General features: G+C 46.2%; 2 protein-coding genes across 11 annotated transcripts in view; one reads left to right on the plus strand and one right to left on the minus strand.

Annotated features, from left to right (window-relative positions):
* The first annotated feature begins 4973 nt into the window (after window positions 1-4973).
* TMEM41A (transmembrane protein 41A) lies at window positions 4974-14102 on the plus strand. 4 transcript variants are annotated; one of them, XM_069558673.1, is made up of 6 exons: window positions 5020-5203; window positions 5451-5611; window positions 7545-7785; window positions 9745-9906; window positions 10466-10604; window positions 12259-14102. In XM_069558673.1, exons 2-6 carry the CDS (start codon window positions 5595-5597, stop codon window positions 12477-12479), a joined length of 780 nt encoding a protein of 259 aa, XP_069414774.1. In that variant the 5' UTR covers window positions 5020-5203; window positions 5451-5594; the 3' UTR covers window positions 12480-14102. The 4 variants fall into 4 exon arrangements, with proteins under 4 accessions (XP_069414773.1, XP_069414772.1, XP_069414774.1 ...); XM_069558674.1 differs by having other exon boundaries at window positions 7545-7698; XM_069558672.1 differs by lacking the exon at window positions 5451-5611 and having other exon boundaries at window positions 4974-5203; window positions 7545-7698.
* Window positions 14103-14578: 476 nt separating this feature from the next.
* MAP3K13 (mitogen-activated protein kinase kinase kinase 13) overlaps window positions 14579-25397 on the minus strand; it is a 160208-nt gene continuing 149389 nt past the window's right edge. For 5 of the 7 annotated variants that reach the window (XM_069558527.1, XM_069558556.1, XM_069558538.1 and 2 more), the window contains 3 exons: window positions 24173-24243; window positions 21756-22053; window positions 19028-20351 (listed from right to left, as the gene is read on the minus strand). In XM_069558527.1, coding sequence (XP_069414628.1) covers window positions 20250-20351; window positions 21756-22053; window positions 24173-24243 — 471 coding nt within the window. In that variant the 3' untranslated portion in view covers window positions 19028-20249. Of the gene's footprint in view, window positions 14685-19027; window positions 20352-21755; window positions 22054-24172; window positions 24244-25397 lie in introns of those variants that run through there. The other 2 variants (XM_069558519.1, XM_069558510.1) reach the window with 1 other exon arrangement.

The following is a 25397-nucleotide window of genomic DNA, read 5'->3' on the forward strand; positions in this document are numbered from 1 at the left end:
GCCTTGGACCTCTCTCCCGGGCACCTTTCTTACTCTTATCTCTTTTGTCGCTGTGGGTCCACTGCCCACCTCGCAGGCTTCCTGGGAGAGAGAGCTTGGTTCTTGTTTTCGCTCCTCATCACGACTTTCAGGTGGTCCCGATACCATCCTGCAGCAAGCTCACCTATCCTGAAGCCAAGGAGATTTTGCCCTTGCCCACCCCCCTGTTTCTGCACCTCAGCTAAAGCCTTCCAGGATCCTCAGGCATTTCTGGGTGACTCTGGGCCAGGCTTGCTCTTCCACGGCTCTCTTCTACCACCCAGTCTGCCACCAGCGTTGTATGTGCTACTGGTGCAGCTGGTATTCAGCCATATTGTAATGTATTTCCATGTTGGCATCTCTTCCAAGGCTGTGAGCACCACAGGAGCAGTTGCTGCTTATTGTCTTTGCTGCCCTGGCACCTACCACAATGCCAGGCACAAAGCAGGTGCCCACCGATGTCTGTTGAGCAGAATGGAGTGGATTTATCCTCAGGTATTGAGGGAGCCACCTCCATTCTGGTTTAGACATCAACATACTTATTTCCAAAACCTCCCACCCTCAGACCCCTATCCTGTGTTCTCATTCCTGACCTGGGATGCCAGCAGCAGAAATCCACTCATATTAGCCTGGATTTTATTAGAGAGAGGACGTGTGGACCCAAGAGAGAGCTGAACCATCAGACATCTGGAAGAGCAGGGATGGTGGCCACCCTGGAGCCTTCAGCAACAAGAGTCCATGGGACTTTATTAACCCTGTGCTCTGCCGTGGGTCTCTCTGCATCAGCTCCACCCACTCCACAGGGCAGCTGTGGGTCACTGGGGTCCTTGGGATCATTGAGATCACTCACTAGGTGGTCCAATTCCAAAGTCCAGGGAGAGGACTTGGCCCTTGGGTCTTCCTCTTGAGGCAGGTGTCCATCCTGTTCTTGTTGGTGGTTGTTGGAGCAGGTATGGGGATGTAAAGCCATGTGGTCTGATCAGAGCTAAGCCAGAAGAGGAGGGTGAGCCCTAAGACAAAGAGCCACAGGGAGTGACGGGCTAATTCATTCTCACTGGAGCCTCTTGGCTTTTCTTCCTTCCCACTCCTGAACCATTACCCTGACCTGCTACCCAGTCCAACATGTGTCCCTGGTGGTGGGTTGCTGCTGTGCTTTACAGGCTGCCTGGCATGTGCTGTAAGTGAGTGGCCTCAGTGGAGGCTGTGCAGGCTGCAGCTGGCTCTGCAGGTGCTGGGCTGGGGGCCAGAAGGGAGACCATGATCATTTTGGAGGTGGGCTGGTAGTGGGGAGCACAGTCCAGGGTTTCTTCCCCAAAGCAGACGGGTTGAGCAGGAGAAATCAGGAAAGGAGGCAAGGGGGATAGGTCAGGGGCAGCAAGCAGGGGCTTGGGCAGTGAGCCTATAGGAAATTAGGTTTGTGTCTTCCAAATGAGCTGTCAAAAGTCCCTTTCCACCTGGTGGTGGCGGAGTCCCACAGTCCTTCAGGTCTCCCTGCTGGGTTTTTCCACGGACTCTGACACAGCACTGGTTCCTTTCTAACAGTCTTTCTGGGGCCCTTAGTACACCCTTACCCACCACCCTCTCTCTCTTCTAACATCCCTGAATGAGCTATCGTGTTCTCTTTCACCGCTTCTACTATTTCCTTAGCAGGCTTCTGATCTCAGTCTTTTCTGCAAAAGGCAGTATAGGGTAAGCGGGTAGGCTCTGTTATCTGCTGGGATGTGACCCCCGACTACTGAATTCTCTTCACCTAAGTTTCCCTTCTCTGGACTTTAAAGCGGGGGCTTTAAAGAGCCCCTGCCTCGTGATATGATAAATACATTCATGTGTGTAAAAGGTTTCCTGTGGGGTCAGCTGCTATTACTTTCCCTCTTATGGTCTCCCTAAGAGACCTCCCCCTGTCCCGTTTCAACTGTCTCCTCTAGACAGAACGTATGAATGTTTAGCCCAAGCTCTGGATTTTCACCTGTGCGTTGAGAGGTGGTGCCAGTGCCAGGCGGAGCGAGGAGCATGGGCTTGGAAGGGACCGATGTTTGAGATGCAGTCCTGCTCGACACTCACAGCTCTGGACTTCGTTAGCCCTTAAAGTGACTCCATCTGAATACCTGCTCAGCCATCATCCATAAAAGGGATGATGATACTTGCTTTTCTGGAAGCTTGGCCACATTGTTTCCTCTGTAGCAATATCATGCTCTGTAACTCTCCATACTCTCCGCCAACCAAAGGCAAAGTGAAGCCCTTGAGAACAGGAGCTTTTCTTCCTCTTCTCAGCTGTGCACATCCCCGGCCCAGGCTCAGTGTCATTATTCATTCAGTTTCCCTCCTCCTATATTCCTTTGACTTCTCAGAATCAACATGTTCCAAACCAAACAACCAGTCGTTTCCTCCCTAGGCCTGGTCCGTTGATGTAACCAACTATTATTAAGTGTGTTATGTTTAGCACTCTGGACTTTGAATCCAGCGATCTGAGTTCAAATCTTGGTAGGACCTTTTTTAGTTTGGGCTTTCCTGGTGGCTTAGACGGTGAAGAGCATGCCTACAGTGCAGAAGACCCGGGTTCGATCCCCAGGTAGAGAAGATTCCCTGGAGAAGGAAATGGCAACCCATTCCAGTATTCTTGCCTGGAAAATCCCATTGACAGTGGAGCCTGGCAGGCTAGAGTCCACGGGGTCGCGAAGAGTCAGATATGACCGAGCGACTTCACTTTCTATTAAGTGCCAATGAAAAGCCAGGCACAGGGTTAAGGGCTGGGACAGACACAGGATGGTGAGACCTTGTCTCATTTACAGAAGTGTTCACTGTCTCCTGGGCAGATGGGTGATGACGCTGGAGCACAGTATATGCCCGCAGGAATAGACACTTCACAGGTGGCCCCAAGCACAGAGAAGGAACAGCCTTTTGGACTGCAGGAGCTGGAGAAAGCTTCTCAGAAGAGGTGACCATTGCCCTGTGTACTGATGAAAGAATAGGAGTTTTCAGGCAGAAAAGTTGTCACAGGCACAAACTAACATCATGTGTGTTCAGCTGGAATGGCAGATTTGAAGGGAGAAAAGAATGGAGGGCTGAGAACAGTCCCACACAAGTGTTAAAATGGAAAACTTTGCACATACATAGAAATAGGGAAAATGGTAAAATCCACCTCCCTGCACTCATCACCCAGCTTCAGTAATTATCAACTCAATGGCCAATACTGTTTTGTTTATATTCTTACTAGCCATTATATTCAGATTCAGGTCAAGAAGGTGAAGTTTAAAATCTTTATTGTCTTCAACAACTTGGGTAAGATAAAGATGCTAATAAAGCCTTCTTCTGAAAGAAATGGAGTTAAAAAGTCATTGTTTCTCCCTTCTTCCCATTATTTTGATGCAAATCCCAGACATTGAGTCATTTCATTTCCTTCCTGCAAATCCCAGAATTTTGAAAATATAAAATGTATCTTTTTTCTTCTTCCTACAAGTGAGTCATAATATAGTCTAACACTGCAACTTGTTTGATTTTTAGTCTACCCATCTCTCTGGCTACTGTACTGTATCTGGATACACAGAGCTGCTTCCCCTTTTCAGGAAGCTGCTTAGTATTTGTTCCATTTGTGAATATACCATAATTAACCTCGATAGTCCTCAAATGATGGGCATTTGGCTTGTTCCCAATATCCTCATATCAAAACAAAGCCGACAGAATACCCTTGAACATAACATCTTTGTCTGCCTAAGGGCCCATCTATGGGTTAAATTGCTGGACGTGGGCTTGTTAGGACCTTGTACACTTTGAATTCTGACAGGTCCTCTATATGTAGCCCAAGAGGAGCTTTGAATGATATGACAAGGATGTTTCTGTTGTCCAGGCTTTTGACATTTTGGAGTCCTCTCTGTCATTCTCCATGTAGTTAGTCATGTCCTACCAACTCAACTCTTCCCAGTCTGTCCATCTTCCTCCCCACTACTGTGGTCCTGGCTCAGGCCTGCATCCTTTCTCATCAGCTACCAACTCAGAATGCAGCCTAATCATCTGCCAGGGAAAACATCCTAAAATGGGAACTAAATCATTCTCTTGCTTAAACACCTCTGTTGGTGTCTCCTCATGTACAATATTTAAAAAAAAAAATCCAACTACTTAGCTGCTCTTCCATGCTTTCCAGCTTGTTGCCACGGTCTCATTTCTCACCCCTTTAGGCTTCACAGACACTAGACGCTGGCCCCTTACTGGGGTCCCCAGTTCACCTTCTCTTTCGTGTCTCTGTTGTGGAAATGTTGCTCATCCTTTAAGGTAAACTCAAACCCCACCTCTTCCATGAATCCACGCAGTACAGAACCACTAGTTTTGGACCCAGGGTGACTTGGATTCTAATTGTGGCTCTCTTGGGGGATGTCACTTAATCTGAGACTCAGATTTTTCATCTGTTCAATAAAGACAAAAAACCAAACTTGCAGAACTGTTGTGAGGATTAGGGATACCAGGCACATAGTAGGAGTTCAATAAAAGGAAATTCTCTTTATTTCCGTGGTCACTTTGACTATCCCACCACACTGGACTGGAGCCTCTGGTTCAGCTGATGGTCAACAAGTCTATCTTGACCACTAGACTGCAACCTTGCTGTGGTCAGGGTTCCTGATTCACCCTGGACGTCCTTACGCCTGGCAGGGACCCAGCAAATAAGTGGAGAAAGAGACAGAGGTAAACTATAAAAAATATATACAGACGGAAAGAGGACAGAAGCAAGAGCAGAAGGAAGGAAGGTTTCTTTTTTTTTTAATATAAATTTATTTCAATTGGAGGCTGATTACAATATTGTATTGGTTTTGCCATACATCAACATGAATCCACCACAGGTATACACGTGTTCCCCATCCTGAACCACCCTCCCTCCTTGCTCCCGGGAAAGGAAGGTTTCTGCCGGATTCTAGACCCAGGAGCTCATGGAGTCCGGGCCGGGGGTGGGGCCTGGTGATGGGGGCGGGGCCCGGAGCAGACACCGCCCTTGTCCGTCTGCTAACCCGCTCCGCTGGCGCAGCCGGCAGGCAGCGAGGTTCCTGGCGTTACTTCCAGGACGCTCCGCAGGGGCCGCGATGCACTCCCTGCTCGGCCTCCTCCTGGTCTTCGCCGGCAGCACCTTCGCCCTGTACTTGCTGTCCACGCGACTGCCTCGCGCGTCGACTCTGGTCTCAGCCGAGGAGGCTGGAGACAGGTGCGTGGCGGCGGTGACTGGGTCCGAGGTTCGGGTCAGAGGAAGGGAGCCAGGTCCGAGGATGAGGTCTGGGAACCTGAGATTCGGGTTCCCGGATCGGCGGCGTCGGAGGCCGGGATTTGGGGCTCAGTCTTGGGCAGGCCGGGTGAGCTGGAGCCGGGACCTGGCCCTGGCTGGGATCTGCTCGCTGCCGGCCGCGCGGGAGTGCGGTCTGGTGCCTTCTGGTTTTGTTTTTTTTTTTTTTTAGTTGCGGAGGGAAACGCGCGCCTAACTTTGGGCTGATCCTGCTGGAGCATCTCTGCTCCCCCCAGTTGGATCGCCTCTTGAGCGATGTTCCCGTCGCCTTCCCAGGCCCAGGCCTGACCCCTATTTGCATCCCACCTTCGCCCCGATGTGGACCCGCAGCCGGTTCGTAAAGACTGCTCTCAGCCTCCCTCCTTCGTCCTCCCCAGTTCACTTCTGGTCAGATCTGCCCTTGGGACTTGAAGGCATATCGGGCTTGAGGAAAAACGTTGATGGACAACTTTAAATTATTCACTAATTAGTTATCGACTGTATCTTCTTGGTTGTCTCAGCTTTTCCTTTTGCAGGAGGTGGTACAAATACCTACCAGGCCGGTTTGTCGTGAAACCGGCCTACTATTTGTGAAGATAATGAGGATGTATGTTACTTATGTTTGAATATTAGGACAGCTGTTTTCAGTGACTGTTGCTTTGCTCTAGCTGGGAAGGCTGTGCTGTGGGTGTCAGAGTAAGAGAAACATTCTAATGAGAACCAGGAGGGTTTGCGTGTAATTGATCATTGATGGATTCCAGAGTTGTTCAGATGGCAGAGGCAAGGTAGCCTTTGTACAGGGTAACCCTTGTACAGGAATCAGAGTACACTGAGGACCATATAGAGAGCAGGGTGAAAAGCAGGCTGGTTGAAAGGGTTGGTTTCAAGCCTGACATATTATCAAGAAGATTATGTTTATGGTGTGGGACAAATACACTTTCCCAGGGAACCTTTAATTGGCTCCTTTGTGATTGATAAAGCAATCGTTTTACCTAGTAACTTAAGTGTGAAGTTTGAATTGTCCTTGGCCTAAAGCTTAGGGGGGAGAGTTTACCCCTGGAAAGGAAGGCAATTCAGGGCGTTTAATACTTGCCTAGAAATTAGTCCATTTGCCTCTTAGGAACAGTTCTTTATCCATTCATCTGTCAGTGGACTTCTAGGTTGCTTCCATGTCCTAGCAATTGTAGATAATGCTGCAGTGAACATTGGGGGTACATGTGTCTTTTTCAGTTATGGTTTCCTCAGGGTATATGCATAGTAGTGAGATTGCTGGATCATATGGTAGTTTTATTTCTAGTTTTTTAAGAAATCTCCGTACTGTTCTCTATAGTGGCTGTATCAATTTACATTCCCACCAACAGTGCCAGAGGGTTTCTTTTTCTCCACATCCTCTCCAGCATTTATTGTTTGTAGATAAAGAAGCTGTGGTACATTTATACAATGGAGTATTACTCAGCCATAAAAAGGAACACATTTGAGTCAGTTCTAGTGAGGTGGGTGAACTGAGAGCCTGTTGTACAGAATGAAGGAAGTCAGGAACAGTAAAACAACTGTCATGTATTGATGCATATATATGGAATCTAAGAGAATGGTACAGATGAACCTATATGCAGAGCAGGAATAGAGACACAGACATAGATAACAGATTTGTGCACACAGCGAGGGAAGGAGAGGGTGGACAAATTGAGAGAGTAGCACTGAAGCATATACATTACTGTATGTAAAATGGATGCTAATGGAAGTTGTTGTAGAACACAGGGAGTTCAACCCCGTACTCTGTGACAGCCTAGACAGGTGGGATAGGGTGGGGAGTGGGAGGGAAGTTCAAGAGGGGGGCATATGTATACTTATGGCTGATTCAAGTTGTTGTATGGCAGAAACCAACATAATATTGTAAAGCAATTAGCCTCCAATTAAAAATTAAAAAAAAGACTAGTCCATAAAATCTGAGAGCTAAGAGGGAACTTAGTGATTATCCACCATTAACCTCCCATTTTTCCAATAAGGAAACTAAGGCTCAAGGACTAGCCTGAGATCATACCACTGGATAGTAGCAGAGTTCAGATGCTACGCCAGGTCCCTTGCTTCCAAACCAAGGCTCTTCTTGCCTCCACTGTGTTACAAATATCAGGTCATCCATCATCCTAGCCTCCCACATCTGCTGGTTCCCAGCAGACCAGATGATGGGCACATTTAAAAATCTGTTTTGGAAAGAAGACACAGCAAGTGACTTTATTAGGTATGAGGCTGTTTTCGACTGTTTCCATCTGCTTTTCCAAATCTCCAGGTCACTATGGTTTCCCTCGGACCTGGCTGAGCTGCGGGAACTCTCCGAGGTCCTTCGAGAATACCGAAAGGAACACCAGGTCTACGTGTTCCTGCTCTTCTGCAGTGCCTACCTCTACAAACAGAGCTTTGCCATCCCTGGGTCCAGCTTCCTGGTCAGTATCCTGCCCTCCTCCTGTGCCTGCCTCCCAGGAAGCCACGTTCTTCTTTGCAGAGGGGCCATTAGGCTGCAGAGCCTACAGGTCAGAGGACAGGCCACCGTGGCTATTGTTTGTTGACAGCTTTCCCTGTGTCAGGCACTGTCCTAGTTGCTCTACCCGCTCGACATTATTTAATTCTCCCAGGAGCCAGTAACAGGCACTATTATCTGCATTTTACAGACAAGGAAGTGCATGGTGAGAAGTTAAGTCCCTGATGACAAGGCGAGGAGAGGGTAGGGCTGGGGTCTGACCCCTCGCCCCACCCGCCACCCTCCAGCTCCAGAGCCTGCCTTTCCTCTCAAGTCTGCTGCTTTTGTTTCTAAGGATTTGACAGCTGTGGAACACCGTCCTTGAGACCTCTCCCCTTCTACATGTTGGTTTTCTTTTAAAATCTGTTTTCTCCACTAGTCTGTGAGTTCCTTGAGGGCTGGGCCTGTTCCTTGTTCACAGCCTGTGTGTTTGCCTGGCACAGGGAAGTGCCTTTGTAAGCGTCTGATGAACAGATGCAGGTTGTTCCTGGTGCTTTTAGGCTGGAGAGAGTCGGGAAACCTCCGACTCACTTGGAGTGGTGGGGACGAGTCACTCTGGTTTTCCAGGCAGCCCCCTGGCTCTCGGGAGCTGCAGTGTTAGATCCAGGCTTGCGCGTGGGCTCTTGGATGCTTCTAACCAGCTTCCACCTCAGGTGATACAGGAGAGAATTTCTGCTGTCCTCCCAGCAGCATTGTAAGCTGGCTGGTATAAATGTATATGTAGATTATGGCTTTGGATAGGTTTAGACCCCAGCTGTGTAACAGTGAGCCAACCATTTAACCTCTCCAGCCCTGCCTCCTCATCTGTAGAACAGAGACTCTCCTACATAACCCCCTGGGATTGTTGCCGTGGGAGGATTAAATGACCTAGTGGCCGCAGAAGGGCTGACACAGTGATGGTGCGCCTGGCACACAGCGGCTTCGGCACTGAGCAGGCAGCCTTGAAAGCTTCCTTCTGTCCTGCTTCTCCCTCCTGCCCCAACATTCAGCTCAGGCCGGATCTGCCTCAGCAGTGTCTTTGTTAGCAACTGGAAGAAAAGCAAACATAGCCACGCCAAGAGAGATGGGGACATGTGTGGTGCCGGAGGTTAGAGGCCATCTGTCTCCTGGGGTTGCCCCCATCTCTCTTTCTCTCTTGAGCTGATCCCTCTGCAGGGCAAAGAGCTGGCTGCTCCCTGGGGGTGCCTCCTATTTCTTCTTCATGTGGCCTTGGGCACCATACTTAATCTCACACTGGTAGAATGAGGTGAGGCTGGCATACTGCACAGGGTCATATTGGGGATTAAATTGGACATGTCGTCAAGTCCTTAACACATTGGAGGTGCTGAGGAGATCCCCACCTTCTCGCTTCCAGGTCCTTTTATTTTCTCTCTTGGATTCCATGTTTGGCAGGATGATGTCTACCAGCCAGACTGCATTTAGGAAGTATTGGTTCACTTTTCCCTTTTGGTTCATTGTAGGCTTTTTTGAGTGTCAGCTAGAAACCTGGTCAATACAAAACTTCCAGGGTTAGCATACCACAGAGATGTAATTCCTGCAGAAAGCTAAGAAACACAAGACATTCTGTAAAGCTCATGTGGTCAACTAAGGGGAAATCCATGGTTTGTGTCCATTTAGAATAGCAAAAAATAACTTGAGAGCTTTCTTTCTGCCTCCCCAGAGCCTCAGGGTCTGCAGGACTTATCACAGCCCATGTGGAAGGCTGGGTGTTAGGCGTAGATTTTCCCATTTAATTCTGTCTTGTCCTCTGAGGTTTTAATCCTCTTCCCAGTTTTAAGGGTGAGAAGACTGAAGCCAGGGTTGTAGTTCCCAGTTCTTTCATCGCCTTTCATTCATCTCTTTACAATGGGAATAGGGTTTTTTGTCCAGGAAAATAACTGAAGGAGGAGGGAACCTAGGCCTCCCAGGCTTCAAGACGAGATGGCTGGCAGCTGGCGGATGTCCTCATGCAGAGCGTTTGTTTCCTCTGCAGAATGTTTTAGCCGGTGCTTTGTTTGGGCCCTGGCTGGGGCTTCTGCTGTGCTGCGTGCTGACCTCAGTGGGTGCCACGGGCTGCTACCTGCTCTCCAGTGTTTTTGGCAAACAGTTGGTGGTCTCCTACTTTCCTGACAAAGTGTTCCTGCTGCAGAAGAAGGTAAGGTTAGAGGGCACCTCTGAGTGCCGGGTCCCTAGAAAGTCGTGGCATGGCCCTGAGGGGAGTGTGGTACAGGGGTTTCCCACAGTGCCCCCCTGCCCTGCTGCAGGAGGCTCCAGAGGGTCTATTGATGTCTCCTAGAGATGAAGGCCTGAGCTCAGCCTCCAGCTCCATCACTGCCGGCTCTGTGTCTTTGGGCAGGTTCCTGACTTCTGAGCCTCAGGCACCTCCATTTCTGGGGAGGTGGGGGCTGCACTAGGTCTCCGTTGTGGTCCCTGGGCTCTCTAGTTGTGGAACTCCGGCTTAGTTGCTCCTCAGCACGTGAGATCTTAGTTCCCCAGCCAGGGGTCAGACCTGCATCCCCTGCACTGGAAAGGAGATTCTTAACCACTGGACCACCAGCGAAGTCCCAGGCACTTCCTTTTTAAAAATGAGGAAAACAATCTCTGTCCTGGAATTTATAGAATATGAGAAGTATCTAGAACAGTGCCTGGCACCAACAGATTTTTCACCAGCTGGAGACTCTTCTGCTTCTTAATGGCCTTGTCTTTGGCTTCAGGTGGAGGAGAACAGAAACAGCCTGTTTTTCTTCTTACTGTTTCTGAGACTTTTCCCTATGACGCCAAACTGGTTCTTGAACCTCTCGGCCCCGATTCTGAACATCCCCATCGTGCAGTTCTTCTTCTCTGTTCTTATCGGTAAGACACAGCGTGTAAGTCTGAGTCTCACAGTCATCATGGGCACATGCCTGCCTCTGTGAGCCAGGCTCACGGAGAGCATCATCCAGCCTTGTCTAACGTAATTGTTCTGATAGCAGGTCTACTTGGGCTTGAACATGAAAACCCATAAAAATACTTCTGGAAAAATTAGGGATTGTTCATTCTGTACCTGTATTTAATGCCTATTGTGTGTTTGCACTGTGCTAGGCCCTGGGATTAGAAGAGAAATCTGTGTAACACATGACCTGGCCCATAGTAAGGGCTCAGTGAAAGCAGAGTTCAGGTTTGTGGGTGGAAGAGAAGGTGGAGGCAGGGGAAGGTCAGAGCAAGGGCTTCCTGTTTGATTTTGGCCCCTATTTCCATTAAGATCTGCCTTAGGAAGAGCTAGTTCCTTCTTGCCTTTTGACAATTGTGTGACCTTCAGCAAGCTCCTTACCCTCAATGAGCCACTTGGCTAAATGCGAGGCTAGGATGACAGCAGTGTTTAAGTATCAGCTTTGGACCACTTTCATCTAAATGGAAAAATGGCTAATATCCTGTGAAATCAGTGACTATTGTTTTCTCCACACTGGAAGTAAACTACCCCACCCTCTCCAAGCCAAAGGCAAGGATCGTCTCTCTTAAAGCTTCTTTAGAAATGAAGGGAAAGACTACTCAGGCCTCTGGGTCAAACACGACAGATCTGTGGTTGAGCAGTTGCTATTAATAGGGAATTCCTGGGAGAAGCTGAGATCTTAAATCGAAGCAGAATCAACCACAGCTAATTGTTAGACCAGCGTTTAGATGAGAGTGCCTCTGTATCTCTATTAGCAGCCTGTAATTAACCAGGTGCACGAGGCTTGGAAGGACTCCAGAGACCAGGGTTCTAGTTCTGCCTCTGACAGATTATATGACCTTGATGAGTCTCATCTTGAGGCATCATCCGCTAGAGAAGAGGAGTGGATCATCAGGGGGCCCCAAACCAATCAGAGTCTTGGGAGTAGGAGTCAGGAGAGGCTGTTCGAATGCAGGTTCCTGGGCTCTACCCCAGACCCAGAGGACCAGAGTCCCTGGGGCACTGCCTGAGAGTGTGTTTTTAACAGCTTCACGGGGGATTGTGATACAGTCAGCCTCTTGGGCCACCAGTCACTTTGGGGATCCAGTGGATTCGATGACGTCTTACAGACAGTACAGAGTATGAAATAGTACTACTACTTCTAAGAAACTTGTTTTTATCTTGGGCATACTGCACAACTCATAATGCTGGTGTTTCTCTTTGCTTGGGCTGTTGGGTACTCAGAACCAAATCTGGGGACGCTTCTAGGGAGTGAACTTTATGCATTTTTGCCTTAATTTTGTTTATTCTTCATTTTGTTTTATTCTTGTTTTCCCGTTTAAAAAAAAAAGTTTAAATCTTAGCAGACCATCTCAAGTCCTTTTGTTTAATGAGGCAAATGTAGTGGGAAGCGAGGAAAGGAGGGGAAGGAATGGAAGAGAAGAAGGGAAAGAGGAAATATGTTTAGGAGTCAGAATTGTGCAACAGTCACGTATGAAACTGGAGTCACTGTTGTGAATTACTGGTGAATTTTCTGAAGCACTACTGGTCTTCGTTTTCCTGTCCCAGAGTAACAGGATGTCCCTTTTCTTCCTCCAGGTTTGATCCCATATAATTTCATCTGTGTGCAGACGGGCTCCATCCTGTCCACCCTCACCTCTCTGGATGCTCTTTTCTCCTGGGAAACTGCCTTTAAACTGCTGGCCATTGCCCTGGTGGCCTTAGTTCCTGGAACCCTCATTAAAAAAGTTAGTCAGAAAGACCTACGTTTGAAAGAATCAAGCAACGCTCATTCTCTGAATAGTAGGAAGGTCACGTGATCTGGGTCTCTTGGGTGCCATCTCCCTGGACTCTGTTGCTTATGTATGTAATGGATGTGGTCCTCTGAAGCCCCTCGTTGTTTTTAAATTATTCTCAATAGGTGATCTGGACACTGTTCTTCTGTGTGCCCTGTCCTGTCACGAAGGACACTGTGCTCTGGAAGGTGAATCGTATCAGATTCTCAAACCAACCAAGATTTAGCAAGACACTCTGCAAAATGGATGGCCTCCCTGGAAATCCTGTTTGTATTTTATTAAATAACAAGGAACTCAGGGTAGTGTGTCATCCTGGCCTCTTGTCAAGCCCTGAGCTGTCTCGGGAGAGGATGCTGACGGCCCTTGTCTGGCGTGCCTCTTCTGCGCAGGGATCGTCTGTCGTGACAGGCTTTATCCTTTTTCGTCCCTTGTGGACATGCTAAATGTAGATTAATGACGTGAACCTACATCACTGATACCACACTTCCTGTTAGTCTCCTGAAGAGTGTTTCTTCAATATATTTTTTTTTTTTTGCTGATGACCTACCTCTTGCGTTAATGAAGGGAAACAAGCTGACAAACTGCATACAATTTCCATGTACAGCTCAAAAGCACAGTGATTGCTGAAATGCTCTTTGTTCAGACGCACTGGTGTTACCACGTCACATCTCCTCTTGGTTGCATGTCCAGACAATTTAGCTGATTGCAATCAGACTATTAAATATCAGTGCAGCTCACTCTGTATGTTATGAATATGTTCTGGAGAAGTGCTTACCTATCTGTGCAGAGCCCTTGACTCACCTGAACCAAATGACCATCAGTACCTTTTTTCTAGTCTGTCCTTTCTGTGTGAGAATGCCTCCTCTGTCTTGTTAGGAGAAGGGACTCGGTACACCGTACCAGCTGGTATGCAGGTACCAGCCTGCATACCCTCCAAATGCTTTTTTTCATTTCCTGAGAATAACTAAGGGATAATTCTGTTTTATCTTTCAATTCAGGGAAATTCAAGGAGAAAACTTGGCTTTGGATTACTTTGTTGTGTTGTGTTTTAACGAATCTGTAGCTGTCTGCTTTCTATAGCTGTAGTGTTGTAATTGGCACAGATCAATTCAGTTCCAAGGACAAAAGGACCTTGGCACCTAAAATGAACAGCTCTGGGATCCTGTGCCCCACAGGAGTAACTCATCATTTCTTATCAGAACTCTTGCCCTTGGGCACCATCTGCTGGCTTTTGATTTGACTTGGCCAAGACTCTTGCCAAGGCTTAATGCAGATCAGTTGTTCTACACGAGTTCTTGGGAATACTTGTTCACTATAAAGAATGGATTCCCAAGCAGTGTTTTTTGGACACAGTATAATCTATAAAAACATAAGTACTTCATTTTTAAGCATGTGTTCTTTTAAAAGAAGCTTGAGAACAAGAAAGAGCATGAGGAGGACACCAGCTGGACTTGAAGCTCTGTGGTAGAAGCGAGGGGAGACACTGGAAGCTCTCCGCACTGCTGAAAGCCTGTACCCTTTGCCCTTTACCTGGATCCTTGGGTTTGTCTCTCTCCTTCCTCCCCCTTGACTTCGCAACAATGTGCCTTAGCAGTTGTGACTTTACAGGCAAAGCAGTTTCCCAAATAAATGGACATATGTATTCTGTGTGCTGTGTGTGTGTGCACGTTGCTAACTTTGCCAGTGGGATTCGGGATTGCCTGAGATCAGACAATCCAGTGTGTCTTAGCTTTCTACTCTTGGATTTCTCACCAGTTGCGTGCATTGGAAGATTTTCATTTTTGCCTTTTGCCTCTTAGGGCACATTTGAGAGTCGGGTTTTCATACCAGAGAAGTAGCTGCAAGGTGGACAGCAGGAAAGCTGTGGGGAAGGAGCAGAGCGCCTGTCTCAGATGTGGCAGAATAATCATGAAGAGACAATCACACCATGGTGGTCGTCTCTTCTTTCTGTGGATATGTCTGATGAAAATGCCACAGAAACCAGCTTTTCTCACCACCTATTTTTCCGGGCTACAGGAAACCCAGTCATGTAAAGTTTTCCTTTCCCTGACAAATTCTAAAACTTGTGAAGGTAGCTCCCAGGACACAAGCAGTCCCTAAGGAAAAGACAGGACAGAAAACAGTTGACGTCCACTTTTTAATTCCATGCATTTGGTTGCTCTGATAGTCGCTCTTGTTCCCATCACTGTACAGTTGGTCGATACAAAGAGGGAGAGCCGGCATCAGAACCTGCACAAGGAGCAGGAGAACTGAGAGAGGCCACAGAGGTCGCAGATGAGGGAGTTCATTTTGAGACTTCAAAAAGGAAGTTAATCTGCTTCAAACTGAACTCACATTTTATTGCAATCAAGAATCAAAGTGGGTTGTCACACTTCCAGAATCTAAGAAGTGGGCACTCCGAAGGGAGCGAGCTCCTAGTAACACGGTCAGTAAAGGACTCCTTCCTATTAGCCTGCACCTTTTGGTGGGGGTTCCCTCTGACCTGCAACCCCTGGAGGACCCCATCTGCCTGGTCACCAGGTGACAGCCTAGGGCCAGGAGCCAGCATTCCCCTGAGTGCTGTGAAGTGGCTCTGGAGAGCAGGCCTGGGACTTGGCTGGAAGTCTCCTCACAGTACCTGTTCTGATGGCTCAGATGGTAAAGAATTTGCCTGCAATGCAGGAGACCTGGGTTCAATCCCTGGGTCGGGAAGATCCCCTGGAGAAGGAAATGAAAACCCACTCCAGTATCCTTGCCTGGAGAATTTCACGGACAGTCTATGAGGTCACATGGAGTCGGACACGACTGGACGACTAGTACTCGCTTCCCTTACAGTGGCCTTGCTGCCTGCCAGGGGACTTGGCTCTGTGGGAAATTCTGCCAGTGTGCTCTGGTCACGTGACAGGGAAGCCTTCACCCAACTCCTTTTGGGTAACCCTATTTCTCAGAACAGTGAGCTCCCCTCTTCTGCCACCTGTTCCTGAGAAGTGTTCCAGTTTCTACAAAGGTCCTCCACTTGGCAGTCTAGTCCGTTCCAATTTGAACAGGTGCTGCAGTATTCGCTGTAACATGCAAACAGGCAGACTAATGTGATTTCTTCTGTGCTAGCCTGTATATGTTGGTAACACTGGCGGTGTGAGTATATTAGGGCGTTTTTTCTATGAAATCAGCAATGAAGAAAATTCTTGCTGCCTAGACAGGCACTCAATTCATACTGACAGTACAAGTCGAAAGTCTTAAAAAGGATGCCACATCGTTTTGGTACCTCAGTTTCACAGAATCTAAGGAAAAAGCAAGCAACTAGGACTTCTTAATTAACCCTCTGCTTATAGAAGGTGGTAAGGAACAGGCTCATTTAACACAATGAAATGATGTAAATGAAGAGGCATTTTGGAATTCAATTGCAAACATACACCAAAGGGGCAATGGGTGGAGGCATGGAGGAGCCTTTTTCCTGCCTTTCATGCTGCCCTTTGGCCATAGGGTGGGACCTATAAGCAGCATACTGGTACATCCCATCATTCTCCCGTGTGGGCTAACTCAAGATCTCGAACCACCTTAGGAAATTGTGAGGTTAAGGGTGGGACAGCAAATAGATCTCCCCTTGCACACCATTCCAATCAAGTGGTAATTATTGCTCCAAGTGCTGTATTGTGAGAGGTTCGGAGGTTGTGTCCAGGCTCAGCAGGAAAGAATATGGTGATTAACAACACAGTTTGGGATACTGAGCGTGAAGATAGTAGATGGTGGTATGTGGTGGTATTCTGATTTCTGGCTTGGTAGAAAAATGAAACACAATACAGCAAACTCTACTATGAGCAGAGCAGGGCAGGAATTCCTTGGAATTTGTAGAATTCAGTGGCAAGAAGTTCAAGTAGAAACATTTTAAGAAAAGGGGGTGGAGAGTGAGACATAAGGGCATGGAAGAAAAAGGTAAATCTTTTGTCAGTAAGGATACATTCACATTGAAAAAAACATCAGTGCTCCACAGTGGGAGAGGGCATTTAAAATTAGGTTGTACCAAGAAAACCCCAAACCATCAAGTCTATTATTACTTGGATAAGAGGCAAATTCAGTACAATGAGGCCCTGAAATGGAACTCCAGTGTACTAATTAAATACAACTAAAAATATCTTTAATTCTAGAAGGATAGATTTGTTGATACCAAAGTTTTTAAATATCTGAACTTCAAGTAGGTCATACCAAAACATCTTATAGCACAGCTAGCTCTTCACCTCCCTGGGAAGGTGCTCCCCACAATCTAGCAAACAGGTCTAAACTTTAGCAGTGGTAAAGTCTATTTTAACTTCAAAGGAGATGCAGGCTTTAGCAGTAGTAAGGTCTATTGTAACTTCAAAGGGGATGCAGGCTTCTCAGTCCCTCTGCTAAGCAATTTTAAGAGGAACTGTTGTTCAGAGGACAGGATCTAGAAATAGATGCGAATCAAATGCTCATCTGCAACACAAATTAAAACTCATTATCTTGCAGTCAGTCAAAACCAGATGCTAAACGAATGTGGAATTCATCCCAGGGGGGTTAAACTTTTGATCTGCAACCAAGCTTGAAATCATAGTCCTGGGAGTTTCCTTAAAGCGCTGTCGCCCAGTTGTCAGACTGAAGAATTGGCTCTTAAATTCCCTGAGCTCTTCATTCCACACTCTTCAGATGACAGTGGGGCTGTTCTCAAACACACACCAATTGAGAATTGTCCTGGTTACTTCAAAGCAGGCAATGAAGGGTAGCCTGGGATAGAGAAGGCATTTCTCTAAAGACACTGTTCTTCTCTGAAGCCTCTAGTCACTTCTACTAAAGAAAATAAGTAAAATGTTCAATGTGGAACTTTATTCAGCTCTTGACCATATAGTGAATGACCTGAAGATTCAACACTGTCTGCGGCCCTAACACGCTCTTAACAGTCAATCCAGTTAGATATATGGCATTATCATGACAGGCAGTCCAGATGGGAATTCAAAAGGTATCAAAATGATGAGGTATTGTAGTGGATTTTCCAGAAAGATCATCACTGAAAGGGATAAGACACATTGACCTTCATGTTTCTCTTTGGCCACTATAGGTGGGAAAGGCCTGGAAAAGCTGAAGGGTCAGTGTTTTATGTTGGACAGAAAGAGGACACAGAGTTGTAGCCTCTCTGTTCTCAGAAGTAATGAGCCAGAGATTCACAGTACAGTGTGGTCTGAAGTCAGAGGATGAAACATATGGGCTTTAAACAGTGCTTTTCCAGCTCTGTGACTGAGAGATTAGGCCTCAGGCTAGAACTTCTCTAATCATCACCTCAGCTAGGCATTTTTTTTTTTTTTTTTTGTCATGCCATCTATTTCCTTTTTTTATTCTCCTAACTAGGAGGAAAAAAGGTTGGTTTTAAGGGATTTAGCAGGAAGGAGATTACAAACCATGTTGCCAGTTCTCGAAACTATCCCACAGGCCCCAGGCAGGTTCCCTGTAGGCCTGTTTCTCTCAGGGCATTAAATAATTCTCTTGTGCTTCTAATGGATCGCATGATTTTATTTCTTAAGAAACTTTAGAAAGTGTACAGCTTTGGAACTTTGTCCACCGCTCAGTCATCTGCCCACCTAGGAGCTTTTGTGATCAAGTCAAAATCACAGCGTTAATCACTGGGCCTCAGGGCAGTACCCGCATCCTCAGATGATTGTTGTTGTACACAGAAAATGAGGGAATACAGCTAAGACGAATACCAGGGAGCTCCCACATGGCAGTTCCATTTTCATTCCTTCATAAAAATCCATAATAACTCATGGTTAGCAATCAACACAATCACTGTGCGACACCGTAAACCACACCTTCTGATCGACAGAAAATGAGAAGGATAATAATTATTATAAAATAAAGTAACAATGATAATAATGCCATAACTTAAGATCTTTCATGTAGTCCAGCTACAGAATTCATACAAAATGGAATAATTTAATGAAACAATACTGCTCTCTGTATAAGTTAAACATTTTCCTTCATCCTACCTAAGAGCTATAAATTATAGACACTAAATTTTAAATCAATGTCTCAACATAAAGTGTAAACAAATGGAGGGATCAAACAAGCAAAAGGAACTGCTCTGAATTCCCTCCTGCTTTTGCTTTTTGGCTGATGCAATCAGTGTCACTTGGAGGAGGGCGATGCTTTTACCTGTACTGGAAATGGTTTAATACCTGTGTGTGTTAAGTCTTGCCTGATGTCCAATCTGATGCAGTGTCAAAGCGTTTAAACCATCCTCTCTAGGTCTTGAGCCGAGAAAGGGTGTTTGGCAGTGACTAATCTTGGAGACAGAAACTAGGCCAACATCTGTTTTTATATCAAATTCTAGATTAAAATTTCCTTAAAGCAGATACCTTGGTTTGTTTCTCAGAGCCCATGATTCTGGAGACAGAAAGGACCTCAGGCCTTGGACAACATAAAATCTTTCCAATCTCTGCTTAGCATCAGTTGTTCTTTCTGTGAATTTCCAAATCCAGTTATTCAAATTTGCATGGAGCCAAATACATTTTACAAGTAGCATTTAACAGAAAAGCTATTGTGGTGGGGGAAGGGGCTGCCTTTTGCAAATTGCCTGTTTTGCCTTTTTTCTGACAGTGGCAGCCACTCACGAAAGCTTCTGGGGTTAGAATGAGTTAATACAAACATAAGGTATGGTCTGGGACTGGACACTGGGCAGACTCATACACCTCCTAGCTGCTTTCAAGGACTGTTCCATTTAAGTCAATAAAACTCTAGAAGACAAACAACCTGGTCCCAGGGAGGGGTGATTCCCATCTTCTCCACGTAGTTAAACTGAGACCTTCTGTGCATGTCCTTTCACAAACTGCACATTTGCTTTCCCAGCACTGTTGTCTTATCCTTCTCTCTTCCTCAGGCTCTCCCTCCCCTGCCCCTTTCTTCCCTAAAAGACATAGTCAACAGGTAGGAAGGAAGTAGGATACAGGAAAATGGCACTCAAGTCTGAAAGATCAACACACTGGTCAAGGTAACACACTTGCCAAGGTCATGACACTGACAGCAGTAAAAAGTGGAATATTCGTCAAGGACAAGGTTGGACACTACCTGCAAGTCTCACTACCAAATGCTGCTTAAACTTTAAAAATGAGATCAGCTTCTACATACACAGTTTTGAATACATGCCCTCAAAGACCTTGGATACCAGTAGCTGGTCACCAAACTTTTCTAGGTCTTTGCATCTCCCATCTGGACAAGCTGGTTGAATTTAGTGTGGTCTTCTACAAGTTCCCTGGAATTGCTTTTCTTCTGCTGCTCTTTGTTTTCTAAAATGCTCAGTATGTCTTGCTTTGGCTCTTCTTCAGTCACTTACAGCCAAAAGAACTGGTCCCCTGTTCAAGTAGCAATAATACCTCCTGGTCCCACAAACTCCCAAGGATGTTGCTCCTAAATTTCACTTTTTTTCCTTTCCTCCTTTTGCTCTTTTCTTTCTGCAAGAAATTATTGTCTTTTTCTCTATCATATATAGTTCACTCTTTACAGTACAAAGTGTTAAAATGTCAAACAAAAATAAATATCAATGTTACAGTAGCTAGAATATTCAATAAAATAGATCCCTGCCATTCTTGATTGAAATGTTCAGTGAGACTTAATTTCATTTGGATATTTTTCTCCAGAGATTTGTGAAGTCTCATGTTCCTGTTATTGCAGCTCATTTCTAGGGGTAAGAAAGATGGGGCAGCTCTCCTCCCAGACAAAAAAGCAGGGGGAGAGTGGGAAGAGTCTGGGGGTAGGGTGAATTTGAAATGCCAGTATAGTCATGAGATCTTCAGGGTGGGTGTTCTTTCATTACCAGGTAGCAGAGCTGTAGTGTTTATTGGTCCTGACTGTGGCATCAGAACATTCCCCATCTGAAGAGTCACAGTCCGATTCTTCAAACTGCATAGGATTCTGCAAAGTCAAGACAACATAAGACCTTAATTCCTTTCTCCAATTACTCAGTAAATGTATTTTGAACACCTCCCATGTGACAGGTCCTGTGCTGGGTTACTGGCTAACATACATGAGACCAGACCCTGTCCTTGTGGGGCTTACGGAGAAAGAAGACTTAGAAAGATGATGATGACAACGATGAAAAAGACAGTGAAAATAGTGTACCACAGTCCCACATATATTGTTCACTGCGTTCCAGACACTGCTGTGAGTGCTTTAACATCCATTAATCCATTTAATCCTCTGTGAAATAGAGGCTGTTATCATGCCTGTATATGGGATAAGGGAGCTGACCTACAGAGAGGTTAAATGGCTCGCCCCTCATCACACAGTGAGTGAGTCGGGAGGCTAAGGTTGGCATCTGGGCAGTCAGACTCCAGGGTCTACACTTTCAACCATGATGTGACCCATCCTCTGAGAAGGCAGTACTATATGTTAACTGAAGTGGTACGTGTGTTCTGACAGCACACAGGGGCTGGTGCGGACCTGGGGGAGGGAGGCGGATACCCTCAACTAGGTTGGGAGATAGGGTCAGAAGTGATGCTTGAGTTGCATCTCGGGGTGAAGGGTTCCTGAGCAGTTTTATGTTCGTGCTTCATTTGGGAGAACTACCCCATTTTGGGAAGCTCTATCATCTCTGTCCCCTACATACGAATGAGTTCTGTTTTCAGAGCACATTTGTAAGTCCAATTTGTTCATTAAGTCCAACCAAGTTAGCTTAAGGACCCAACTAAAACAATCAGCTATACAGTACTGTACTGTAATAGGTTTATAATACTGTTCACACAAATAATACATAAAAAACACACAAGTAAACATTTTAAATCTTATAGTACAGTACCCTGCAAAATACAGTAATACCAGCTACATCACTGCCGTTTCTATGCTTGCTTCCAGACATCCTGGGCTTAAAATATCGATACTGCACTACTGTACTCTATATAGTGCTGTGCAGTAAAATTACACAGAAGCACAACCGCTAGGAGAAGGATGCACACACATGACAATATACGCCAGACGCAGGAAATAACTGAAGTGACTGGACACGCAAACACGAAAGTTGGCAACTTAAAGGTTCATATATAGGGGGCTTACTATACTTCTACTTACTTCATAGAGGAAGTTATTTTATCCTATATGTGTGTGTGTTAGTCACTCAGTTGTGTCTGACTCTTTGCGACCCCATGGACTGTAGCCCACCAGGCTCTTCTGTCCAGGGGATTCTCCAGGCAAGAATACTGGAGTGGGTTGCCAGGCCCTTCTCCATAATTGTAAAGGCCCTAGGGACTTGAGCATGTTCTAACACAAAGATCTGCAGGAAAGGGGACAGTGATGAGAGGAGAAGAGAGGAGAAGACCCCACCTCATAGCCACGTTCCTCCGCACACAGCTTGCCCAGAGACATCTGTGTTTTCACGCGGCGCACAGCACACTCCTTGTCAGAGAGCCCATCCGAATGTGAGGATATCTCAATGGGGATCTCTGGCGTCTGGGACAGCAGGTCATCAAGCTTCTCTGCCAGGCGATCTTCGAGTTTATCTGCTAACTCATCAGGGCTGTTTGAGTGGTCACTGGTATTTCCTTCCTCGCCATCAGACACAGAGAAATTCTCAGAGCTGAAGGTGGAATATGACTGGCAGCTGCTGATACAGCGATGGGGCCTAGAACCACAAAGAACCAGAGGAACTTAGTCCTGGGAATGGCTGTTTTTCCTGTCTGTTGGTCGCAGCCTTGGTGGGAGGTGATCTAGTTTTCTGCTTGCCCCGGAGGGAGAGCCAAATCCAGAAAGGAAGAAACTATTTAAAGCAACAGAGAGAGAAATCTGCGTTTCCCTTTTCATTTGGTTTTCTGTGCTTATGTGGCTCCACACAACACTCCAAAGCTGATGGCTACCGCTGGTGTTTGGCGGTGACTGCATTTCTCACTGGGTACAGGGGCCTCAGAAGGCTGAGCACTGTTACCACCCTGTGGATCAACCCCTAACAGAAATGAGCTTGGAAGCAACGTTGACTCTCTAGCTCTGGGCACTGTCCAGCAGTAGGTGCTCATTCCAGGTAAACTCGGGGTTTAGCCCTGATGAGACAAAGCTTCTGGGGAGCAGGGAGGGGATTTATAAAACTTCCTCATTTCTCTCCCATTGTTTACAAAGGAGCCTAGTAAATAAGAATGCTGTTAGCTTACATTGTCTTAAAATAACAAAACAAACAATAAAAATGAAGACTGCCTCTCCCTCTCTCATTGCCTGACCTTCCTGTATTTCTTAGTACAAAGTGATGCCGATGGCCTGTGATCTGAGGTTGGCTGATGACCAGGCCAGGTGATGGGCTGGAGTGATAGCATCAAGAGTCCAGATGGAGGAAGCCCAGGTGGGAAAGGGAAGTTAAGGTAGGACTCACACAGCTTCCCAAGGCTGGTAACCCAGAAGGGAGACAAGGGGAAGAATGTTATAATTAAAAATGCAAAACCATCAGGTTTAAAACAAAATTTGTATCATAACAAGAAAGAAAGGTGGGAAGCCATCAGGTAGGCTGAGTTAACGGTGACCATAGGAACAAATGCTGGAAGTAATTGTGACGCCTGTAAAATGGGGTCAGAGGGTGAAAAGACAGGTATCCAGGCTCAGTCTCACTGCAGAGGAGAAAACATAGTGTCCAAGGAAACAAGGTAGCAATGGCAGTGTGGTAGGATTAACTCAGGGGTGAGAACAGACTTCAGTTTTGTGCATGGCATATGGGCCCAGAATACAATCTACCAAAATATGGGGAGTCCCTTGGTCTCAGGAAATTCCTGGTTCTGGGCAGGTACACAAACCTTCCTGGGGTATTCTTACAGTCTTCCTCTTCAGGAACAGAACGCCTATCAGTAGAAAAGGCCTCCTGGGAGGAAAACTCCCTTCCATACTTCTACCTGACAGCAGCTGTTAATTCTAGGGGTAGGGGTGTGTGGTCCTTCTTTGGTCCTACAAGCAAAGTTCTTATTGCTGGCTAGTCAGGAAGCTGTTTCTAAGGATGGGCTGAAGGAGGATCAACCAATTTAACTATACTTAACCTGGTAAGGTATAAAATCCAAGGCATGGGAAGCGCTATGGATTGAACTGTATCCTTTCCAAATTTATATGTTGAAGCCTTATCTACAATATGACTAAATTTGGAGATGGGGTCTTTAGGAGGTGTGTGTATGTGCTCAGCCACTTCATTAAGGTTAAATGAGGTCATACGGGTGGGGCCCTAGTCTGATAGGTCTGTGGCCTTTTAAGAAGATGAGATCTCTTATGCTCTTTCTCTCTCCCCTACCATGTGAGGACATAGCAGGAAGGCTGCTGTCTGCAAGCCAGGAAGAGAGTCTTCACCAGGAACCTTGGACTTCCCAGCTCCAGAGCTGGGAGAAATAAATGTCTTCTGTTTAAGCCACCTAGTCTGTGGTATTTTGTTATAGCAGCCTGAGCAGACTAATACAAGGAGGTACACTAGGAACCAATAAAATTACCCATAAAACAGCACAGCCATTTGTCACAAACTGCCCACTATATTCTCAATTATAGCCTTGAGTCGTATTTCTTTTCCCCATCTTTCAGTTCTTATCTAGTGAATTTGGATAAACTAGGATCTGCAGTGCATAGCCAGCTACCAAAATGGCCAGCAGGAAAGCAAGAACACAGTGGGTTCAAACTTCCCTCTAAAGGGCTGTTAGAAAGTGGCCGGTGATGGAACTGAAGGTATGGCGAACTCAGGATTCTCCCTGCCCACACTGAAAGCAGTCACATAGGGTTATTGGTTTTACCTCTGTCTTCGTGGAAATTCAACTTCACTATCTACTTCCCCTTCTTCCTCTTCAGAGGAGTCATCTCCACTCTGAGAAGAACAAGGAGAAAAGAGTCTTATTTCTCTTTCTTACATTCACACACACACACATGTGTACACACACAGGCACAGAGACCCTGTAAAAGATTTAATTATCATCAGAGGCACTGAGAGGTAGCTTACTGAGTGTAATTTTTAAAAGCATACCTCTTCATTCATTCATATAGCAACTATCCCTGGGTGTCCATCTAGGCCTTGCACTAGATGCTGGAGGACGCATAGAACTGGGTAAGGCTGGGTCATCTTTGGCCTCAGGGAGGTGAAGCCTCCATGAGAATGTCCACAGGTGAGTAATCAGGAGGGGAAACCAGAGACGAAGTCTTAGATTTGGGGGTGGTCTCTTGTAACCACTGTCACTAGTGGTTCTAGGCTCTGACACAGAGACTTCAACAAGAGGTGATCTTTCAGTTCTTCAAAGCCCAACAACTACTTCCCCTCTTTATGCATCAATCACTTTTTCTCTAGTATTATAGCTATTATGCTTACATCATCTCTACTGCTAAGACACACATCATTTAAGGTCAGAGCCCATCTTGTTTTGTTGTATTCCTCTACCATTAACACAACACTGCATACAAAGTAGATGCTTAACACACGACTGAATCAGCACTTAGGTATGGGTAAGAGAGTTCTGGCTGGGACATCTGAGGCCCCGTCACTGCTTGGGCTCTGCGGTTCATCTGGAAGGGTGTGTAAGTACCTCATCTGAGAACACAGTCCCCTTGAGGGAAGATTCCATTTCCTTTCAAGGGCACAAGAACAGCCCCACTTAAGATCAACCATCATTAACCAAAGCCCCATGATGCACAGGATTACAACAATCCCTTGGGAGGTGAGTAAAGTGGGTCCAAATAACTGTATCAAAAATTGAGTATAATTTGTTACACAATTGCTTCTGTTGTTTATGTTTCAGTGTTTTGGCCACAAGGTATGCGGGATCATAACTCCCTGACCAGGGATAAAACCTGCACCGCCTGTGTTGGAAGGCTAAGTCTTAACCACTGGACCGTCAGGGAAGTTGGAAGGATAATTTATTTTTAAAGTCAGTTCTAATAATCTACCACTTTTACCCATTTGTCTTCTGATATGCATTTTGAATAGCAAAGACAGGGATGGAGCTATTCTGCCTGAGGAGACAAGCACTT

The sequence above is a fragment of the Ovis canadensis genome, chromosome 1, assembly GCF_042477335.2.
Source record: "Ovis canadensis isolate MfBH-ARS-UI-01 breed Bighorn chromosome 1, ARS-UI_OviCan_v2, whole genome shotgun sequence".
Taxonomy (NCBI): Eukaryota; Metazoa; Chordata; class Mammalia; order Artiodactyla; family Bovidae; genus Ovis; species Ovis canadensis.